Raw genomic sequence first — 22,012 nt, forward strand, 5'->3', positions numbered from 1 at the left:
TATCATAGACAAATAAATAATAATAACAATGAACAATGTTATTAAAATGTTCAAGGTAAAAAGAACTAGAAAAAAGTAAAAGATCTAGTTATCTAGTTGTCAGACACCCACATGAAAACATACTATAGTAATTTATAGTAAATACTATGGTGTTTTTTTTTTTTCTTTCTACTGACACCTCCAATAGAGTATAGAGAGGTTTTTTTGTATGTGCGATATATTATAACATATTTCTAAAAGGGAAAACATCAAAAACTTGATTATTTAAATATTACATTTAGTAATTTTTCCTTTATTGAAGAGGCAGGACATTATCGGCCAACAGGAAGTGAAAACAAATGTCGTCAAATCCATAACCACACTATCTCTATAAGCGCTAAATTCTTATTGTGCAAACAAATCTCAATGCTTCATGTTGCTTTTGCGGACTTCCTGTTTTACAGTGTGGAAAGAGGGCTGACAGAATGGGAGGGGTTTGACTGCAGCAGACCACTGTGAGACCACTTTCTCATGACATCGATGAAAGGTCCATCCTGACAGGAAGCATTGCAGCTCTAATGAGCCCAGATTTGGGGTTGCACTGCTCGTCTTGTCTGCCCATTTCTGCTCGATCTCCTTCCTTTGGAGACTTCCTGTCTAATTGTGACCATGGAGAGCGAAAAACCAGCTGGCATGAACATTGAGAGCATTACTTTACATGCATTAACTAAAATGCACAGGAAAAGTCTTACATTATAGTGCATTCTTTGAAGACTCCCATGATAATGTCTTTTCTGTTATTACTGATATAACGTACTTCATCACCCTACATGCTCTGAAAGTATCGCTACATCCACAGGGTCAATGCTGGAAGGGTCAATGCTGACAAAAATAAAAAGAGCCTGTTATGTAATCCATCACTGTTAGAACAGAATGGCATGAAGCTGAACATTCCCATTGAGTGGACTCGAGCGTAAAGATGAAAAATGTTGTTCTGGCTCCACTTCTCTCCATCTGACTCCGCTTTCTCCAGAGACCCAGTCGGGAAGTGTCATGTTTGTTCCAAAGCAAATTCCAAAAATACCAAGAATGGAACTTTAGGGAGGAGGAAACATTTCCAAGCCAGTCACAGAAACAAGCAATGAAGGCAGCTCAAGTCATAATCCTTTTAAAGGGACAAGATCAAATCATGAACTCAAGCTCATGTGGAATCTAAACACGCTTAATTCTTCTGCAGGACACAGAAGACATGATTTATTGTTAAACTACAGAGAGAAAGTCAGAGGTTTGTAACAACATGAGAGCGAGCAAAATGACAGAACTGTCATTGTTTGGTGGAAAGAACCATTTCCAAGCTAAACAAATCCATAGCTCTAATGAGAAATGTCACCTCTGGTTGTCATATTTTTACTAAAAACACTAGTAGCGATATTTTAGCTTTGAAGAATTAAACTGAAATTTACTAAACAATTCAATTTCATGAACTGACACAAGGTCAATATACCAACCCATCTAGGTACTAATATTGCCTTTATACTCTTGTATACTGACAACCAGGGTTGGTTACCAAAACCGATCCGAATTAGAAGAGAAATATTGGTGATATATGATTCAGATTCATCATCAAACATGATCACAAGTTACGGCATTCATGGGGTGCGATCGGAAACATTATTCCTCAATGAGAAACCTTGTGTATACAAATTATAGGGAAATGAGACCTTTCTCAGTATCGTGTGACTGCAGCAACTACACATCCTCCAATGACAGCAAGTGGTCTAATTTTAGCTAAGCAGCTAGCTAGGTATATTAAAATCTGCATAAACCAGAAGTTGCTTAGACTTCTATTTCAGTATGTTCAGTATGTTGATGGTCTTAAAACTGAAAGTGAATATCGAGTAGGGTGCGGATGTCTTCTTGCTCATCATTCACTCATAGCAAAGTAACAGTAAGAGGGGCGTGGTTAAGAATATTGTTGCTGAAGCTGTCAAACTGACATCAACAGAGAAGCTCTGCCACTTTTCACCTAAAGAATACTAGCAAAATAAACATTCACACAAACTTTTAACACATTTAAATTGAAACAGGGTTTATACTGTACAGGAATCAGACAGTGAAATTCAATACCTTTTAAGAGCTTTTTTAAGAGTCTTACCATACATTTTAAGTCCTCTCAATCAAAAATACAAGCTACTGAAGAGAGCCATTATAAAACAATGGAGAAGGCCTACTGTAAATGCCACACGTCAGCTCATTCACATGAGAACAAATGCCATTTAAATCACTTTAAAGCTTATCTCAGATGACGGGACAGGCAAAGTATGGAGAGACCGGCTCTTTTTTTCCCCAGTTCCTGTGCTAGGGCTTCCTGAACACGCTCAATTACTTCCCTCATATCACACTCCAGCCTGGCACACCCAGCATTATGACACATGGCACTCTGCCCTAAAGGTCAGTAGTCAAATTATAACAGGATTACTGTTGGGGAGTAACTAACCGAAGTGTGACAAAGCACTACATCGCCCTTTTCTGACACACTGCATAATGACAGCAAATTTACAACTGAGGAGAATAAAAAGCAAACACACTCCTCTTAAAACACACGGAGCTTTGCGATATCCTATCATTTTCTCTAAGTCAAACAATGTAAATGACCCAAAAAATAATGTAAATGCACAATGAATATTTAGTCAAACGATGCGATTAATCCACCTAATTATTAGTTTGCAGTTCATCCATTATGCATTATGAACTGGGTTATTTTTATTTTCCACTGATCATTCTTGAGATGTTTCAGCAGCTTAATTGGAGTTCCCCTGTGGTAAATTCAGTTGATTGGACATGATTTGAAAAGGCATAAACCTGTCTATAAAAGGTGCCAGGGTTGACAGTGAAAAGCACAAACCAAGCATGAAGACAAAGGAATTGTCTCTAGACCTCAGAGACGGAATTGTCTCGAGGCAAAAGGCGGGGGAAAGTTACAGAAGAAATTCTGCTGCTCTGAAAGTTTCCAAAGAGCACAGTGGCCTCCATCATTTGTAAGTGGAAGATGTTTGGAACCACCACAACTCTTCCTAGAGCTGGCCGGTCTGGTTATCAGGGAGAAGGAAGTCAGGTAGGTGATCAATAAGCAAGTCAGGTAGGTGATCAACCCGATGGTCAATCTGTCTGAGCTCCAGCGTTCAAGGACAACCATCTGTGCAGCAATCCACCAATCAGGCCTGTATGGTAGAGTGGCAAGACAGAAGCCACTTCTTGCCTGGAATTTGCCAAAATGCATCTGAAGGACTCTCAGACCATAAGAAACTAAATTCTCTGGTCTGATGAGACTAAAATTGATCTCTTTGAAGTGAATGCCAGGCATTACATTTATAGAAAACCAGGCACCAATCATCACCAGGCTAATACCACCAGTGAACCATGGTGTTGGCAGCATCATGCTGTGGGGATGTTTTTCAACAGCAGGAACTACAAGATTAGTTAGGATAGAGGGAAAGATGAATGCAGCAATGTACAGAGACATCCTGAGGGAAAACCTGCTTCAGAGTGCTCTTGACCTCAGAATGGGGCGACGGTTCATCTTCCAGCAGCACAATGACCCAAAGCACACCGCCAAAATATCAATGGAGTGGCTTCACAACAACTCAGTGAATGTCCTTGAGTGGCCCAGCCAGAGCCCAGACCTAAATCCTATTGAACATCTCTGGTGAGATCTGAAAATGGCTGTACACAGTCACTTCCCATCAAACCTAATAGAGCTTGAGAGGTACTGCAAAGAAAAATGGGCAAAAATTCCCAAAGACAGGAGTGCCAAGCTTGTGGCATCATATTCAAAAAGACTTGAGGCTGTAATTGCTACCAAAGGTGCATCAACAAAGTATTGAGCAAAGGCTGTGAATACGATTCTTCAACTTTTTTATTTTTAATAAATTTGCAAGAATTTAAAAAAATTATGTCATTATGGGGTATTGTGTGTAGAATTTTGAAGAAATAAATTAATTTAATCCATTTGGAACAAGGCTAAAGCGTAAAAAAGTGGAAAAAGTGAAGCGCTATGAATACTTTCCAGATGCACCATATAATACATGTTGTAACTAGACTTAAGACTTTTTTTTTTAAAGGCATTTAGCTGTTGCATTAAGCTGTATGATCATTATTCCTAGTCTGTTTGTGGTTGTCTGTCTGCTTTCTGTTGTTTGTTGAAAAGCACACTGGCCATTGAAAGTTGTAAAATTGTGCTATAAAAATAAAATTGTTATTGTCATTGTCACACGTACTATAAAATATGTACAACTGTAAGTAAAGCATAAAAATGTTGTTTAAACATAGGTTACTTCATTAATACAATACAGCTTTTAAACCATGCTACAATTAACATTAATAAATGCTGTAAAATCAATATTATGCATTGCTAGTATATATACCTCATATCTCAAGTGTGTGGTTTTGGAGAGATGAAATAAAATGTTGCTGAGGTCCAGAAAAGGCTATTGTTTAACTTCAGAGATCAGAAATGTTGAAAAGATTGAGATAAAATGAGAGCCAATCAAATCAGGATAGCTTCCTGAACAGCGCTCATGGTCTTGTGGAGTAAAACAACACAGAAAGAGCCAAGAGCTACAATGCCTGCACTGCACTCAGAGGATGGGTCTCAATCATGAGTGAATATGTGTGTGTGCGTGCGTGCGTCCATATCAATATAAAATACATCCAGTTCGGTCTCTAAAATAGGTATGCAACGATTATAGATTTTGGTTGAACTATTATAGTCAAGGTTTTCACAATTTTAAAACACTAATAGTTTAGAAAAATCACATGAAAACTCCTTATAACCAAATAATACAGCAAAATAAAAATAAAAACAAACAAAATTCAATGTCTCTCTTTGAACTTAAAAATAAGTTTTTGATTTTAAAAATAAGTAATAATTTTACACTGAAGAGCAATGAATAAATAAATAAAAATGATGATAAATTTAAAAAAACTGTATTTGCCTGTATATATAAGACACGAAACGTGAACAGCCCGCTACTGCTAAGTGTCTCAGCCATAGTTTTTACTGCCTCTCTACCAAACCTTTGACCATGTTTTTAATGTTTTAATTAATGACTGTTAAAGTAGTTTAAAGAATGACTGTTTTAAACGATGGTTTACACACGCAGCATTGTTGGTTTACAAAAAAAAAAAAAAAAAAAAGCTACTAGTACTTTTTTTTAATTCTGGTACTTTTGCCATAAACCGACATATCAACCATTTGGTACTTTTGCCATAAACCGACATATCAACCATTTGGTAGTAGGGCTGTCGCGATACTATTAATTAATCTTACCATACTATACCAGCTGAAGTATCATAATACCAAGTAGTATTGCGATACTGTATTTCATAACAGAAATACTATATTTTATGTTATAATCAGACTACTTAAATTTAATTCATAATTCCCTTAAGGCTAAAAAGTATTATTTGCACCCCTCTTGACCTAAAATTTATACATTTTTTTGGTTTATTTTGTAGATAACTGACCAACAAAAACACATTAAAATAAAGATACAAATTATACCGAATGAAATTTGTTACAGCAGAGCATTTTTTCCAACAAAATTGGGCTATGAAGTCGTCACAAATTGTTTTAATGTTTCCTGTTGCTATTTTGGGTATTATCAGATAACAATTCAAAGTAATTCAACATTTCACTTTATGAATCGTTCTTTTAAAGAGATTGTCGCGGCTGTTGTAGCTACTAAATCATATTAACAGGAACAGAAATTAACCGATTAAGATATGCGTTGGAACTGAAGTTCGAACAAATTATTTTTTCTTGGTGGGGTGGTTAAAGGGTTAATCAAGTGTACGTGTGTATTAGCCTCGATGTATAAACTCGTAACTAGCAAACAGTTGGCATAACTTTCTTTAGTTGCAGCAGTTTCAATCCGTGCAACAGAAACGCGGCGTTGAGATGCCATTACGATTAATAAACCGTCACGAATAAAAATCGCGGTTAATAGTGAAATCGATTAACCTATGCATCCCTACTCTAAAATATGACATGGTCTGAACATACTCAAAGCCATATAAATAATGTTATACATACACCTGTGATTGCACACATTGACCATTGAATTTTGAATAAAACAACTGTGATCAGTAGTATAAAAAAAATATATAAAACGCACAGCCTCTGATAGCTTATTGCGTTAGTAGAACCTTCAACGCTGAGTGCATCCACAGTGAAGCTAAAGTGCTTATAGGAACTAGTTATACTTGTAGTCATTGATTTTTCCCCCATAGCCCATCCATTAAAACACAACACATGACATTTACACGCACACACTAGACTCTCTCCTCTCAAAGCAGTAGCATTTCTATGATTCTCGTGAAAAGGGTATGCAAGAAAACACACACACACTCATATTATCCATGGAGTGGTAACTATCATCATTGGTTGAGGGCCAGAGTGCAGAGTTGAAGATTTCCAGCTTCTAGGATTTCTGCGGTTGTTATTTTACATATACTTGCATATGAAAAGCCTAGCTTGGTAAAATTGCTCACAGACTGTTCAGAAGCAATGCCAAGGCAACAGAAGTACCAGAACCCACAGGCAGAGAAAGCGAGCGAAAGAAAAAGAAACACAGAGAGGGAGGAGAGTGGGTACGTTTCAGCCGAGAAACAATTTCTCAAGTTAAAATGGATGTTAGCAAATCATAGAGGAGGAAAAAGTAGCCAAAGTCACTCAATTAATCAAAGATGACTCCATTCAAGCACACACTCCAAATCACCCTCCTGTTGACGTGCCTATTTTTAGCACCAGGTTAGTGATGCAGAGGTGTTTGCAAGAGTTATGAGTTATTCAGTACTGGACTGAGAATGCAGTCCTATTCAGTATGAAGTTAATTTGATTTGAAGTAGCAAACAAGGCTATACTGCTATTCGTTATGTGCAGAACAAATACATTTTTTACTCTCTGAACTTAAAATCCATTTGTTAAAATATATTCTTTTTAAATGTGTGGGTAAAAAACAAGAACTTTTTTTTTACGCTTTGAACATAATGGGTGCGTCTGAAATTGCTTACTTCCATACTATATAGGATGCTAAAAACAGTATGCGAGCCAAGTAGTATGTCCGAATTCATAGAAATCGAAAAAAAAACAGTATGCGAGAAGTACCCAGATGACCTTCTACTTCTGCTACGCTATCCCATGATGCACCACAAGAGAATTAATGAATGGGAGTGAGGCGGGTGTGTCACGTGATTATGATAAAACGGCAGATGTAGTACATCAGAGCTTTATTCCTACTACTCACATTCATACTGTATAGAAAGTACTTTTCTATTCGTCGAGTAGTAAATTCAATTTAAATGCAGGACCTACTGAGTAGTAGGCGATTTTGGACGCAGCCAATATATTTTATTTTGAGAAACATGCTACGTTATCCCATGATGCACCACAAGAGAATTCATGAATGGAAGTGAGGCGGGTGTGTCACGTGATTATGATAAAACAGTAGATGTAGTGCATCAGAGCTTGATTAATACTACTCACAATCATACTATATAAAGTACTTTTCTATTCGTCGAGTAGTAAATTCAATTTAAATGCAGTACCTACTGAGTAATAGGCGATTTTGGACGCAGCCAATATATTTTATTTTGAGAAACATGCTGCTGTCTGCATTAGTTTCAAAAACACAGATTTCTTTACAATTTAAAACGGCATCTTTGGATATCCTTTCTGCTGGAGACACTGTTGTCCTAAAAAACAAATCTTATATATAGCATAGGGACAGTATAACGGAAAATGCTGGCAGTTTTAAAACCTTGACTTTTCCAAACCATGTTATACCTTGAAAACGGTTATCTCATGCCTAGTACACACACCAGCATAGCCCTTCGGAGACCAGTGTGCAGACAAATTGATAGGTTACAATGTAGTATATTCAGTAAAAATCTAATTCAAATTCACATTTCTGTGTGATGTAAAACTCAAAACTCACTTCAAAAAGAAGCATTTTCCCTAATCCCAGCACAGTTTGGAATGGAGTCGACAACAGATTAAAGACTGGTTAAACTGCATTGTGGTCAGTTAGCGCAATGAAACGCATCAAGCAAAAAAAGGCCACAATCATTCCACAAACAGTGGAACAGAGTTTTTTGGTAGAAAACAATCATTCACTGACATCTTTCCACTTAAGTCTTCACTCTAAGTGGAGAAGAAGGAAAGTACAGCAGTGTGGTGCAGAATGTCCCCGGGGTGCTGTGGGCCAGTCCTGCGGCAGGGATGGAGCCAGTATGGCCCTGTGTTTCGAGTGATGAAAACTACAGCACAGTCACGACATGCCACACACTGCAGCCGATGATTACGAAAGCAGACCGCAAAACTGACATTTAGGATTGTTTATTAATTGTGATGAGATGTACTGTGATTAGCAAATTACACTGTATTTGAACATTGTCAGAAGTGTGTATGTGGGAAAGACTCTTTTGAGAGACTGGTACGTTAATGAAAGCATAGCTGTGGTTTTGCTGCAGCCTCCACGGTGTACTGGTAATGATGGACCTCTGAGGTTTGTTAACTGCAAAGTCATGGTTTCACATTGCCTGTAAAACAGCATGATGGCACGTTGAGGCTGGGTGTCAGAATGTTTGCATCAGTTTGTGTGTGTGTGTTTATCTGGGGGCATCTGGTGCACAGCTGTAACTCTTCGGCTGACATGGTGGAGTGCAACCTTGCTGGAGGTCAGTCAGACGTAATGAACTGCCACCCATGACGATTCCTGCACAGTCACTTCAATGCAGCAAGAGTCAGCAAGCAACCTTTAGTGCTGAAGATGCTGAAATACCTGCACTAATGGCAGACTTAACTACTGTACTTCAAAAATGCAAAGAAAACAAAGTAAAAAAGGGTTACGTACAATAAGAATTAAATAGAGTTAATGTTGGAGGAGTTTTTATGAAATTAGTAGCACATAAATTTTACATTTAAAAATGTGTTAATTCACTTGTTAAATTATTATTTGAGCTGTTAAGCTGTTAATGCAATATGTTTTAGTTGATCCAGGTTATTTGTTTTTTAAGACAAAAATCATGTTGTTAACTAATGTAAGTTACTGTTAGCTAACACTAACTTTCAGTAACTGAAAAAAGCCTAAATAAACTAAAGACCTAAATCAAATTTAGTGTTAAATTGCTTTGCTTAAACAGGTTTAAATCAAAATAAAAACTATTGACAAAAACAATAATAAAAATCTGCTGTAAAAAATACACTGTAAAAAGCAATTAGTTACTTTTCTTAAAAGGAGCATTGTAAAAATGTGGGGTTCCACACAGTTCATTCACATTATCAGAACAAAAATCAATTAACTTAATTGTTTTTGACAAATTTAAGTTGATTGAACACAAAACAACTAAGCTGTTCAAATAAAAATCTCAAGAATTGTGTTGTTTCGGTTTCTAAATAAGTAGTTTGAATAATAATTTTTTGAGTAAACCAGTTGTCTAAAAAAAAAGTGACTAGTTGACTTAAAAAAAAAATAGTAAATCCATTGTAACTTGGAACTGTTCAGTTGACTTAATTTTATGAAAAGCACAAGTACAATAATTCTGGACAGTTCATTTACTTATTTTTGAGGCAACAGGATTCCTCACTATTTTTTATAAAGTCAACTAATCGCTTTAAAAGCAAATTGTTTATTAAATTAAAGTCAACAAATTGCTTTTTATAGTGTAACACTGGTTGTAAAAAACACAAATATTACATCTTGTGAACGTTAGTGTAACAAAACAGGGACTACGTTTACATAGATTAAGGCAAATCATTCGATTACTGATGTCTGAATAAGACAATAATATGATTAAGGTGTTTACATGAGTTGCTTTTTTGAATGTTCCTTTCTTGATCCCATTTTACTTGTTATAGCACATAATTCGATAAACGTTATTGCGTCACCACGCTATCCACATTTGCTCCACAGTTTCTTGAAATTTCTGGTGCTTCATTTCTAATTTGATGACTTTAACTGCAGTTTGGAACTTTTACTTTCATTGAGGAACATTTCATGCATGCCCCCCATGACAAACGAGATATTGGGTGCAAGTATGAACTACTGGAAGAGTGTTATTTTATTTTAATGGAATTTGATACAGCACACCGTATGGGAGAAAATAACATATTTCATGATGCAGGTGTCTATGGACCTTCACTGACTTGGTAGGTGCAGAGAATAGTGTCAAACAGCCGTGTGTGTGTATAGATTATCCTGTCGCAAAATGCGGTGAAAATCTTACACTACGGTAATAGTCTGATTGCGGTGTTTACATGTCTGTACACCACTTCAATAATGCGACTAAAATAGGAATACTCCACATGTCTTAATCCCATTTCTGTTAAGTTCAATTATGACTTTAGTCGGATTAAGGTAATCAAAATCACTGTTTACATGCTAGACTATTAATCAGAGTATTGTAATAATCATATTAAAATTAGATTATGTAAACGTAATCAGTGAGTATTTTAACAATGACAATTTTGCCTCATTGCAGGACAGCCACTGATTTTTTTTAAGAAAAAGGCAGACAATTAAATTTTGATTTGATTAACAAACAAAATGGCAATAAAAATGTGGTTAAAGATACTTTTGAGACAGCTCTAAAAATGTCTTGCTCCTTAGAAGTCCACAGACTACACCCTGTATGTCGGACTTAAATATCCACTGCTTAATAACCAGAAAAATGTGCTTCCAGGCCTAGATTTGTCTTCACATAGACAATTCGACTAGACAGAGAGCAGCTTGAGTGCTGAAAATAGCCTATTTTTACCTGTTTGTTTCAGCAGGGTCTGTGTTGTCTCTACTCTGGCTTCCTCACAGCCATCTCAGGACATCCTGACTACACTGCTCAATGCCTAGAAGAATAGAGGACTTCCTGCATGTTCGCTGCGTTCTCTTCTAAGGAACTGGGAACAGCAGGAATAACACGGCATTCTTCTGGAACTCCATAGACATTCTTGCAATGAAGGGGAAGATCCTATTTGCATTCTTTAGCAAACTCAATTACAAAAGAACGTCAAAAATATTTTCAGCAATTAAAATAGAGTGTATGTTATTAGTGATTGAATTACCAAGCCAGGAAATAAAAGAATAGCTCTATAAATTGGCAAAAACACTCTTGAAATAGATGGCTATCAATAAAAAAAAATCATTCCGAATTAATATTTCTCCTAGAAACAAATTTCAATCTAGAATTTTCTTACTACATGAGAAAAGTACTACATGGGTCTGTAAACTACGTACTAACAAAATGTGAAACAGCAACATATCAACAACAAACCATAAGACTAGAATGACTTTCACTGACTCAATGACTTTCTGCTTGACATAACATATGCTTGCTGCCTGTGGTGAACTCCATTCACTTGCCTTTTGTTTGCACAGGACATGATTGTTTCACGGGTCGTCTTTATTTGAATTGATGATGAAGCTTTAGCTGTTTGTTTTCTGAGACAAAGGGGCGGTGAATGGCTCCCGCTGCTGTGTGAGGTCCACAAATCAGTGCAGCACTCCAGACATCACACAGGCAAATGACTGATTTTAGACTTCAGGATTGAATGTGAAATTGAAAGTGGAGCTCCTGTCACTATACCTCAACGGACACCGTGTGAAAAGAGTTCACAGTTTCAAATTTCTGGGAACTCACATTTCCGACAACTTCACCTGATCAGTCCACATGAAGACTGCTGTAAAGAAGGCCCAGCAGATCTTGCACTTTCTGAGGCTCATGGGAAAAAAAAAAGAGTGGTCTGAGGGAGAAGCTGCTGTCCACCTTCTACTATACAACTACTGAGAGCCTCCTTGTGTACTGTGTAAAGGCAATCCAGTGAATGATGAACACAGCACAAACAATCATTGGCTGTTCGCTTCCTCCTCTGAAAGAGATTGCAAACACAAGTTACCTCTCCAGAACACTTCAAATCTCCACAGACTGCTCCATCCTAGCCACTCACACTTTGAAATATTGCCCTCAGGGAGACTCTATGGGTGTCTTAAAACAAGGACTAACAGGATGAAAAATAGCTTCTTTCCCAAAGCTAACTGTTCTGAATCAGTCGGGAATTTTTTAAATAACACGCATGAGTTTTAATTACTTATTTTTCTTTTTTTATTTATTTATAAGTTTATTAAGCAACATTGAACTGCTTTTAAAATTTCATTGTATTTGCTTGGTACAATCACTATGGACCCTTTTTACAAGACTGTTATGACGTGTTAAACAGTCATCAGCATTTTAAATCCTTTAAAGTTTTAGTATTTCAAATTACAAAAAAAAAAGGAATTACCGCTTATGCGAGGCATTTCTAATGCAGCGTCTATGGACAAGACAGTAAATTTGACATTGTTCTTTCCTCTGGCTACCATTACACATTATTTTTTCCTTTTCTGAAAGTCTTGATAACACCCTACAGCATTGGTCTCAAACTTGGTGTTTTTATTTTATGCTGCAATATCCTTGTAATAAACTGCAAGTACATTTTCTGTTATTTTACAGATTCATTTATTTATATATTATTTATTATACATTATATTATTTCAAACTACTAAAATATCAATAAAAGTTACTTTTTTTTAAAGTTAAACTGTAGAGTTTCAACATCAAAAGTAGACAGAGCAGAAATCAAGGTCCCATTAGAAAATTCACAACAGTAAATAGACGGAAAATATGGAAACTTAATTAGCGGATATTTTTACAGTGTAGTTGAGTTTTTGTTTGATTAATTCAGCAAATAGGAATGTAAAATAAATATTTGTTGTACTATTTACCTATTCACTCATAGATATATGCATTAGACGTCGCCTACCCTGTTGTTGTCTATTGGAATGAATGCGTCAGTAGAGCCACCATTTTAGTACAGGGTAGCGCTCCTTTGAAATGAATGTGGGACCAAGCTGCAGTGGAGGACTGTGGCCATCCAGAGCCAGAGAGATACACATTTACGCATATATCTATGATCGGGAGTTTTCCCAGAGGTCAATATACAATTTTTTTTTTTTTAATTGCGAAACATATAATTTTACATCACTTTTCTATATTGATGAATAAGTGACCGCACAGGCATTCCTGACAAAAAAAAAGTTTGTGTGTATGGAAATGTACTGTCCACCCTCCCTGTTAAATTTGATCTAATCCGTGTCCTGAAACACACCCCCTCTCCTGCTTTCCCTTCTCATTCTGACGGAGGGAGCGATTCGTTTGTCAATGAATCTCCGTTATGAACAACTCCTTCACTTAGCCGACAATAATACTAGTTTCCGGCACCACAGCATCTCGTTGTCATATTTCTTTTGCATTGTTTGCTTATTTTATTCAACAAAACTAGCATAAGCCGAGTGTTTAGTGTAAGTTGGTGCCACTTTGCCTTATGGTGAATGCAGTAAGAGACTGTATTATCATCAATAACGTTACCTGTTTAGCACAAAAGTTCATTACATACAAAAACGTAAAAAACTAAATCTTACCTATGAAATGTTTTGCCTTTGTGCTTTGTTTTCTTTGTTTGCTCGTTACTACACCTCACTAAATCCAGCATCTTGACGTAGTAACACTGTCTTGACTAGTGCGGTTAAATGACACTTGTCCTGGGAGCACTGTACAAATATGGCAGCGCTATTGACGCATGCTCAGGGTCCGTATGCAATATCTAGTGTATATATCTATGCCTATTCACTGAGCTCCAAGTTCACCCAATTATGATGACTTCCGCTGATGAGAAACCCGGAAACATGAGAAGGGTCCATACATCATTCTACATCTACTCACACAAACCACCACCTCAGACAATGACGAGCGTCAATAGAATTTGCAAGAGAATTATTAAACAGACAAACACTGTATTTCACTTGCACTGTTTTGTTAGCCACAAATAATAATGATCTCATAGGCTGATATATTTTAGTCATTATAAACAATCACTGCTGTCAGTTCCACGTACTAGAGTACATCCTGTCCATCCTTATTTTAAAACGTCTCTACAACAAAAGCACTTCAAAATGAATGCTCTCAGAGGACATATTAGATGTTCCAGACAATGCCTGTAGTATTACCGCTTGCCAAAAGACAGAACAGATTATGATGGTTGCCCAAGAGACAGCGATAGACTGCGGGGCGAGAGTCAGGGTGACCCGCACTGAACACTCCCACTGACCTGAGGCCATGTAATCAACCATAATGAGTGCAGCGGGAGGCTGACTAAGAACTATGCAGCAAAGCAAAGTCCCTCTTGTTTGTTGGTAAAACCCGAAATAGCACAGCAGACCCACTCTGGTATGAGATGGAGGTGCTCGCCAATGGCCAATTTGCAGAAAACACATGATGAGCCGGCCGGTTGTAATTGTTACGAGATGGTCTGTTACCAAACGGACACGTTCGCTCCAAACTTTAAGCTAAACAAATCTTGGATTTCCTGGAAGTGCTTATTTCACAACAAATTTGACCTACGAATGGAAGGTAAAACTATTCCATAGAGGAAAAACCCATTAGGAAGCCCTTTGCAAACATGTGGTCACATAAACAGACACCGCTGATGATTACTTTATTTTTCTAAGCCCATTACAGCACTATAGTTCCATTAGCCTGTAGTTAGTGCTCGGGTTAAGATTTATCGTGGACACAAACTGTCATCTTGAACGCAGCTTTCCTCATTTATATGTAGTAATGAAGATGATGATGAAAAAGGTGCTGTGTCTTTTAGGGCTGTCAGGCACCTGTAGGTGCTTTCGGCCTGCAGGATTACAGCTGTTCTTCACCTGCTGTAGGCCATGATGGATTACAAAGAGACCAGGGTCTGTTTAAACATGTACAAAAACACTTAGGACTCTTTTAACACGGTTCATTCCAATCTTGCTGTTGTGGCTAACACATTGTAAAAGTCATTTTCTTAGGCGGAAACTTTTCTTATCTAAACCATTCATACATATACTGATTTCTTTTTTGTAAACACAACCGAATGTTTCTATTTAGATGTGAATTGATTTAATAATAATGTAGTTTCTAATTAGAATAGCACTTTGAGCATGTATATATGTGTATCTATGCCAAAGTAGTTTACTGACATTAGTCTGATGTCAAGGAAAACAGGCTATAAAGTTTTGAGGAAGATGATGTGATCACTCCTCGTACCTTAGTTGTTACTGTCAGTAAAAATGTCAAAAATAAATCTTTAAAATTCAGAGTCTCATAGGCTGTGCTCAAACATGTAGCTCAGTTATACTTCAGGTAACCCGTGTTTGAGTCTTGGTCTAATCCCGCTCTCTCTCTGGCACTTCACTTCTTGTCAGACACTATACTGTTTTTAATATCAGCAACATGCCAAATGAGTGGTGTAGATAGAAATGTTATAAATTGTTGACATATGTTGAAACGAACAGCATAAATTATATCACAGTGTGTTAACAGCATTTGGTTGCCAAAGTGTGAATGATAGCAAAATGTACAGTAGACGGAAATCCGTTATGTGTGTAAATAGCTGATCTATTTACTTTAAAACAGGTTTAACAAGTTTCACATGACAAAATGGTTAATATCACCTTTATTTCGATTACATATAGGATTGGGAATTGACACAAATTTTATGATTTAGTTGTGACTTTTGATTCAATTCATATAGGGCCATGTTGGGGTATGCAGCAAGTACAGCACGAGAAAAATTTTACAAAGAAAAAAAATGCTTTAACCATGAAGGTAACCTATTAAAATAATTGTAATTAGACAATTTTCGTGTTATGTAAATGTAAATAGCTTAAGAACAATAACAGTATAATACATGTTAATTACAAAATTCTAATAAACATTAAATACTTAATTACATTTTGTAATTGAATGGTATTTTGAAAGATGAGACATTCTTTAACCTCCTAGGGCTTGAGTGTCCACACACGTGGACAGCACATTACAGTGTCATGCTGCAACTGTTTTGCAGCATATGAAATGTCCAAAACCCTATTTTTAACTGTCCAAATTAGAGGAAAAAATGTTGTTTTTACTCTCTGATAGTCAAAGCAATTTCAAAAAAAATGTCTATGTTATATATGCATTAAAAAACATTCAGGAAAAAGTTATTAACTTTTCTCTAAAAGTACATCATATCAAAGGTGATACTTAGATTTTTTTTAATTAGGTTCCAATAAGCCCAAATAGCAAAGAAAAATAAAAAATGCATTTAAAAAACACCTTGGGCCTTGAGAGGTTATTATCAAACAAAGCCCAAAGCTCCCTGTGAATTATTACAATTGAGGCTACAAAGTTTTGTTCATTCATGAACTCAAAACAGCACTGAATAAAAAGTATACATTTTTAGGATTTAAGAATTGATAAAAGTTTATCAAAATGAGAATCAATTAAAATTATGAAATGCATATTTTTTATGTAGCACTAGTACTTACCCCCAATACATTATCCCTAACCTCATTTCACATTTAATTAATAATTAATTTAATAGAATAATTTAAGTATATCAAATACTTTAATGAGTTTAGTTAAACATTTCTAGCTCAAAAACCCTCAATGGTTTTCTAAAGAGATGTCCAGATGATCCTAAACTTCCAGTTGAGAAACCCTGCTTTAGCCCTATGAAATTTATAGCAGTTGCAAAGAAAACCACCAACACCACCAACAACTTTTTCTTACATGATTCAAATGAACTTTGATTCAGGCCATGGTTTCGAAGCTCACTTGTGTCACCCCTCTCTTCTTTGCACTCAAGTTTCACAGAGGTGTCATCGTTCAACTTCAGAAGGTCTCTTAACCACGTTACTTAACAAAATAGTTTCCCAAGCAAGTAAACAATGCTGCTGAATCCTAGGAATGCAATGAGCTGCTATCAAGGAGTCTTACATAATGCCCTCAGCAGTTATTGTAGGAGGAGGAAGCTTTGCAAGTCGTCCCAGCATCAACATGGGCAACTTGGCACGGCAGCACACTACATTGGATCCAGCCCAGTAGTGGCACACATGCTGGATAATAAGGACGCAGCCTCCGCCCATTTAATGAGTGCCATTCGTATCTATCAACCAACAAGGAAGCAGCGCATAACATGACAGATAAGTTTCAATGGTTTCACTCTGTCAAGGAAACAACTAAAGGGATTTTAATTTGAAGAGATTCGTCACTCATTCATTACACTCCTTTCACACAAAAACGTGTGCCTGGCCAGTGTCTTTCTCTTAGTACAGACAGCAAGTGCAATTTATAGCATACCAAGACTAAATGAGAATACTGTGATGTTGCATGTGAAGTTTCTATAGGGAAAATGTCTGAATTTGTTGCCCAACTCTTGCACAACAACCTGAAGAAAAACACAAACAAAACCATTTCACAGCCTGTCATTAAAGTCATCACTTGTGGAAAGCTGGAGGGAGAAAAAAATTCTGTTAGACACATTGTGACAGATGTTCGTCCTGGAAAGGAGTCTGCTTCCTATTGCACAAGAGCATGTTCATCTTAAATGATGTGCTTGTACTCTCGAAAAGAGCCAGTTGGCTCCACATGTGTAAGAGCTGGGTAGGCTTGTGGGGAGTTGCCTGGAAAGCCTGTGATCATGAACGAGAAAAGAAAAGAGAAAGTATGGACTTACGTCAAATGCTTCCCGCCGCAGCCCTTCAGTGTTTCTCAGCCAGCATCGGCTCAGCTCGCTTAACTCCAGGATAGGCTGAACTTTAAGGCGAACTGTGTCGCCTGACTGCCGAATCATCTCCACAATCTCATCCCTGTTCTTGTTCTCCACATTTCGCCCGTTGATCTCCACCAACCTGTCTCCGGGAACTAAACCAAGAGCCAGATCTTTGGTGCCGGCACCTGGCTCCGCAAAGTGGACCACACGTCGATACACCGCTCCATCTGTGCCACGGTCCAACATTGTGGTGCGCCGCAGGGAGAATCCGAAATCTCCAGTGTTCCGCCTTTGGAGAACCAACTCCCGAACTTCAGGTGTCTGCGGTGGCACGACAGCAGGCAAGCGGAGATCTGCAGGAAAGGTCTTATCCACAATCTCAGGAATCTGCAACTTTTTCCCAGGAAGAGGCTGCTGTTGCATCTGTGGCTGCTGCTGCTGCTGCTGCTGAAGCTGAAGCTGAAGACTTGGCTGACGGTGGGGATCAAAGATCTTGGATTCTACCTGTGGAGACGGGGCGGCCGAGTTTTGTCCAGAAGGCGTTGAACCTTCAGACTGACTTTCATCTTTATTCCTCTGAGAAAAAGAGAAGCGCTTCATGATGGAACCCATTTGCGAATTCTGCATGGCAAGAGAGCCAAACCTCGCCGCCCTCTCCTTGACAGAGCTCTTGTGGCCATCTTGGCCGTAATCACCCTTCAGATCATCGCTGGAACTGGCTGCGCTGAGCTGGTCTGCATCCAAAACCATGCTGCTGCGGTTGCTAAGGCCATCCGACTCTATGTCAGTCAGGTTAAGCTCAGTGCTGCTGGCAACTTTAATAGGTATCGGGTTTGAGATCTCCAACTTGTTCCTGGAGTCCCGCTTGGAGCTCCGGTTGAGGTTGAAGAAGCCCCGTCTCATGCTCATCTCATCAAGGCTTCGGAGCTCAGCTGCAGACATCCGTTCCCTCCGGTCCCTCTTGTCCTTTTTCTCCTTCCTAACTCCATCCTTCTCCTTGTCTTTTTTCATCAAGTTGAACATACTGTCCCCAGAAATAGTCTACGTTCCACTAGAGAATCTCCAATGTTTTCACAAGTTAGAGATTTTTCCATACAGAGACAGAGGGGTTTCTGTACGTCCAGAATGGATTATTTATGGCTCCCTGGAGAGGGAAAAATATCACACCATCAACAATTGTAGCACTTTTTCATGTTTCTTTGCACAATGAAAAACTGAACTGCAATTGAACACTGCACTGAAACACGCAAGTGCTTTGTGTAAAGGTAAAGCTGTATTACGTAACTGAAATCACTGAGTGGCCTTCACACAAGAAAGAACCTCTAGCAGCAATGGTTTGATAATATGGATCAGAACAGCAGCAAAAATGTACTGTTCTTACTGTAATGAAGACACTGTGCTGTTATTATTTCACTATAAGGATGTGAAAGAAGTTTAAGACATTAAAGGGGTGCAATGAATGCCACGGGCCTCGAACATTCCTATTTTCCCACCAGCGGGAGACTTCATCATCCAAACAAGTTCCATTAACAAGGGGCCAAATTCTTCCTCATAATACAGGAAGGCAATTCAGGCAATTCCCCCCATAAAAGGCATGACGCAGGCTTAACGCAACATGATACTACCCATTACTACCTAGGTACTCTACTAGTTCTACTACTAATTATAATATTTTATTTGAGATTAAAATATAGATGCATAAATACTAGTGAACCCAATCTAATATAAATCAAGGGACTAGCATTTAATATAATAATTATTACTATTTTTAAAATGCATAATCACAATAAATATAAGTGCACATGATAATCAAAAATAGGATTAGGCATGGGACGACAACCAGTTTCAAGGTTTACCGTGGTTTGGAAAAGTCAAGGTTTTAAAACCGCAAATATTTTCTGTTATACCGTTGCTAAGGTATTTGTGAGGTTTTGTTTTTTTCATGTTTTTTATGCGTTGTAAATAAACCAATTTTTGAAACAAATCAAGAGAGCAGAAGTCAATGATTTTTATTATTATTTAGCTTGACATGTTTACTGTTCCAAAACTTTATAAATGTTTCCTAAAATAAAATATATTGTGTTGAATGGGGTAAAAAAGTTGTTTAGAGCAGTAAATCACAATACCGTGATATTTTAACCAAGGTTATCATACCGTCTGAAACTTATACTGGCCTAAATAGGATGACATTTTAAATCACTCAACACATCAATCGGCTAAATTTTTAAGTCTAATGAGATACTCTTAATTTCATTTAAATGTCTTTTTAATAGCACAACATATTTTGGTTTTTGAGTAGGCTCAACTAGCCTCAAACTACAAAAGTTAAAGATTGTGGTTTTAATTTACAAACATTTAAAACAACTTATAAATTATGTAAAATATTTATTTCAGAGACAGCAACATAAAATGATTCAAACATAATTCCAACACATTGTTTTGAAGCTCAAGAGATATTATTATTCTTGTAAATTGTTAAAATAAAATATCTGATTCATATTATCTGGTCTGTTTTGTCTAAGATTCTTTTATGCAATGAAAAAAAAACTAAAATTATTTTTTTACCAATAGAAATATTTCTGGCCACCATACTTTTGAACGGTGGCTCTTACGCCAACTCCTCGACTATATTTGTGACTATTACAACTAGACCTGCACGATATTGGATAAACCTGACATTACTATATTTTGTTTTTCTGCAATATATACTGCGATATGAATATCATTTCACCAGAAATAAAGAAATCATTAATTATGACTAATTGGGAAGATTTTCCAAGGGGTGTGAATAATGTATAAAAATAATAAAAAAATTGCAAGCAAAAAAATAAATACAATAGAGCAACGAAAAAAGTAAATAAACTACGCTTAATGGTTTTCCGGAGAGTCAAACAGTATTCAGGTACGGAAGTTGAATAACGAAATGTAAAATAACATTTTATATTCTTCACTGTGTCAATTCAGTAAAATATTTCCTCATTAAAGTTACAAATGTTTGTTTGTTTCGTGCGCAAATGCTTTAAACACTCTTGAAATGCATTGCAAATGATAAACGTTGACTCTGTTATGTTTATGCTTTGCAATGCAAATTTTAAATGTTGTGGTGGTCAACAATAATCCCAAATATAAATATATAACATATCATATGCTGCGATGTGACTATTGTGGACACACAATGCGATACAGATGCTGAAACGATATGTTGTGTAGGCAATATATGTGATGTTCATAAAAAAAATCATAAATAACAGAAATATTGGAATATTTTTAAAAAATGAATTCAACAATTACATTATGCTATTCTGACAGACTTTTGCTTGTCAATTTCTGTAAGTAGCTCAATCATTTGTTTCATTACCATTGATAGCAAATCAGCAGACTCCATATGCACTTGACCACTGACATTGAAGGAAAGTGTGCACTGTCCTCTTTCACATCTTTAAGGCTACAATATAATAAAGCATTCTGTTATAATGTAGCCACTAAAGCTGCGGTTTGCTACAATGTAACATTGACGCATTAAAGGCCAGACAGATAAAAAGCCAGACGAGAGACACACGAAAGGGAAACACGTGAGAACAAGAAACATTATATAAATTTGCCCGGTAAGTCAACCGGAGCAGCGACAGAGACTCGTCAGTCATTTGCGGCAGGAAAGCCAAACGCTAATGCTCAAGAACAGCCGCTAAGCCCTTAAATTAGCTGGACACAGACTAAAACTCTTCAACACAGACCACCAGAGTACGCGTATTTCTGCATGAAGCTACCAAAGCCGTAAACCCGTTCGATGAGCGAATATAACGATTGTCCGGCTACAGTTAGCAGGTCGGTTAGCATGTGTAAAGTGGCTGATAAGGGTCCTTTCTTCGGCTCTATATCCAGCAGCGGACTGCTGTTGATCCCATGCTCACATCCCTGACATGAGATTCTACCTCCTGAAAATAACTGTATGTTATGTTGTTTACGGAATTGAAATATGCATAGAAGAATACAAATAAGTCAGCTGGACTCACCGTTGTGAGATATCCAGTTTTTGTCAGGGAACGGGATTGTTTCTGTTCGCTGTATCCTCTAGATGGGCGCAGCTGAACGTGAGCGGGCGAGCACTGTTGTAAATATATAGTGATAAAGGCGGTAGGTTGGCCTCATGCTGCTTATTGTTCGGTGAGGAGAAACGGCGACCCCTGCTGGCTGCCATACACAACTACAGATGCAGCAGCATGGTCAATGGAATACTACAATATTAACAATCTATTTTTTTTGGTGGTCAGCAGTCTGTTAACTCATTTCAGAATAGGTCCAGGGACATATGAAGCTGGCACTGACTGTTATTATTATTTATAAATAAAACTAGAATACAAATATTTTTAAATA

General features: G+C 37.2%; 1 protein-coding gene across 3 annotated transcripts in view; it reads right to left on the reverse strand.

The window, feature by feature from the left end:
• Positions 1 to 21,738, reverse strand: part of myo18ab (myosin XVIIIA b) — a 174,187-nt gene extending 152,449 nt beyond the window's left edge. For all 3 annotated transcript variants that reach the window (XM_056473345.1, XM_056473342.1, XM_056473341.1), the window contains exons 1-2: positions 21,652 to 21,738; positions 17,603 to 18,782 (exon numbers count right to left, since the gene is read on the reverse strand). In XM_056473345.1, the coding sequence (XP_056329320.1) occupies positions 17,603 to 18,661 (1,059 nt within the window). In that variant the 5' untranslated portion in view covers positions 18,662 to 18,782; positions 21,652 to 21,738. The remainder of the gene's footprint in view (positions 1 to 17,602; positions 18,783 to 21,651) is intronic.
• Between the last annotated feature and the right edge of the window lie 274 nt (positions 21,739 to 22,012).

Source organism: Danio aesculapii, chromosome 15 (genome assembly GCF_903798145.1).
Source record: "Danio aesculapii chromosome 15, fDanAes4.1, whole genome shotgun sequence".
NCBI classification, from domain to species: domain Eukaryota; kingdom Metazoa; phylum Chordata; class Actinopteri; order Cypriniformes; family Danionidae; genus Danio; species Danio aesculapii.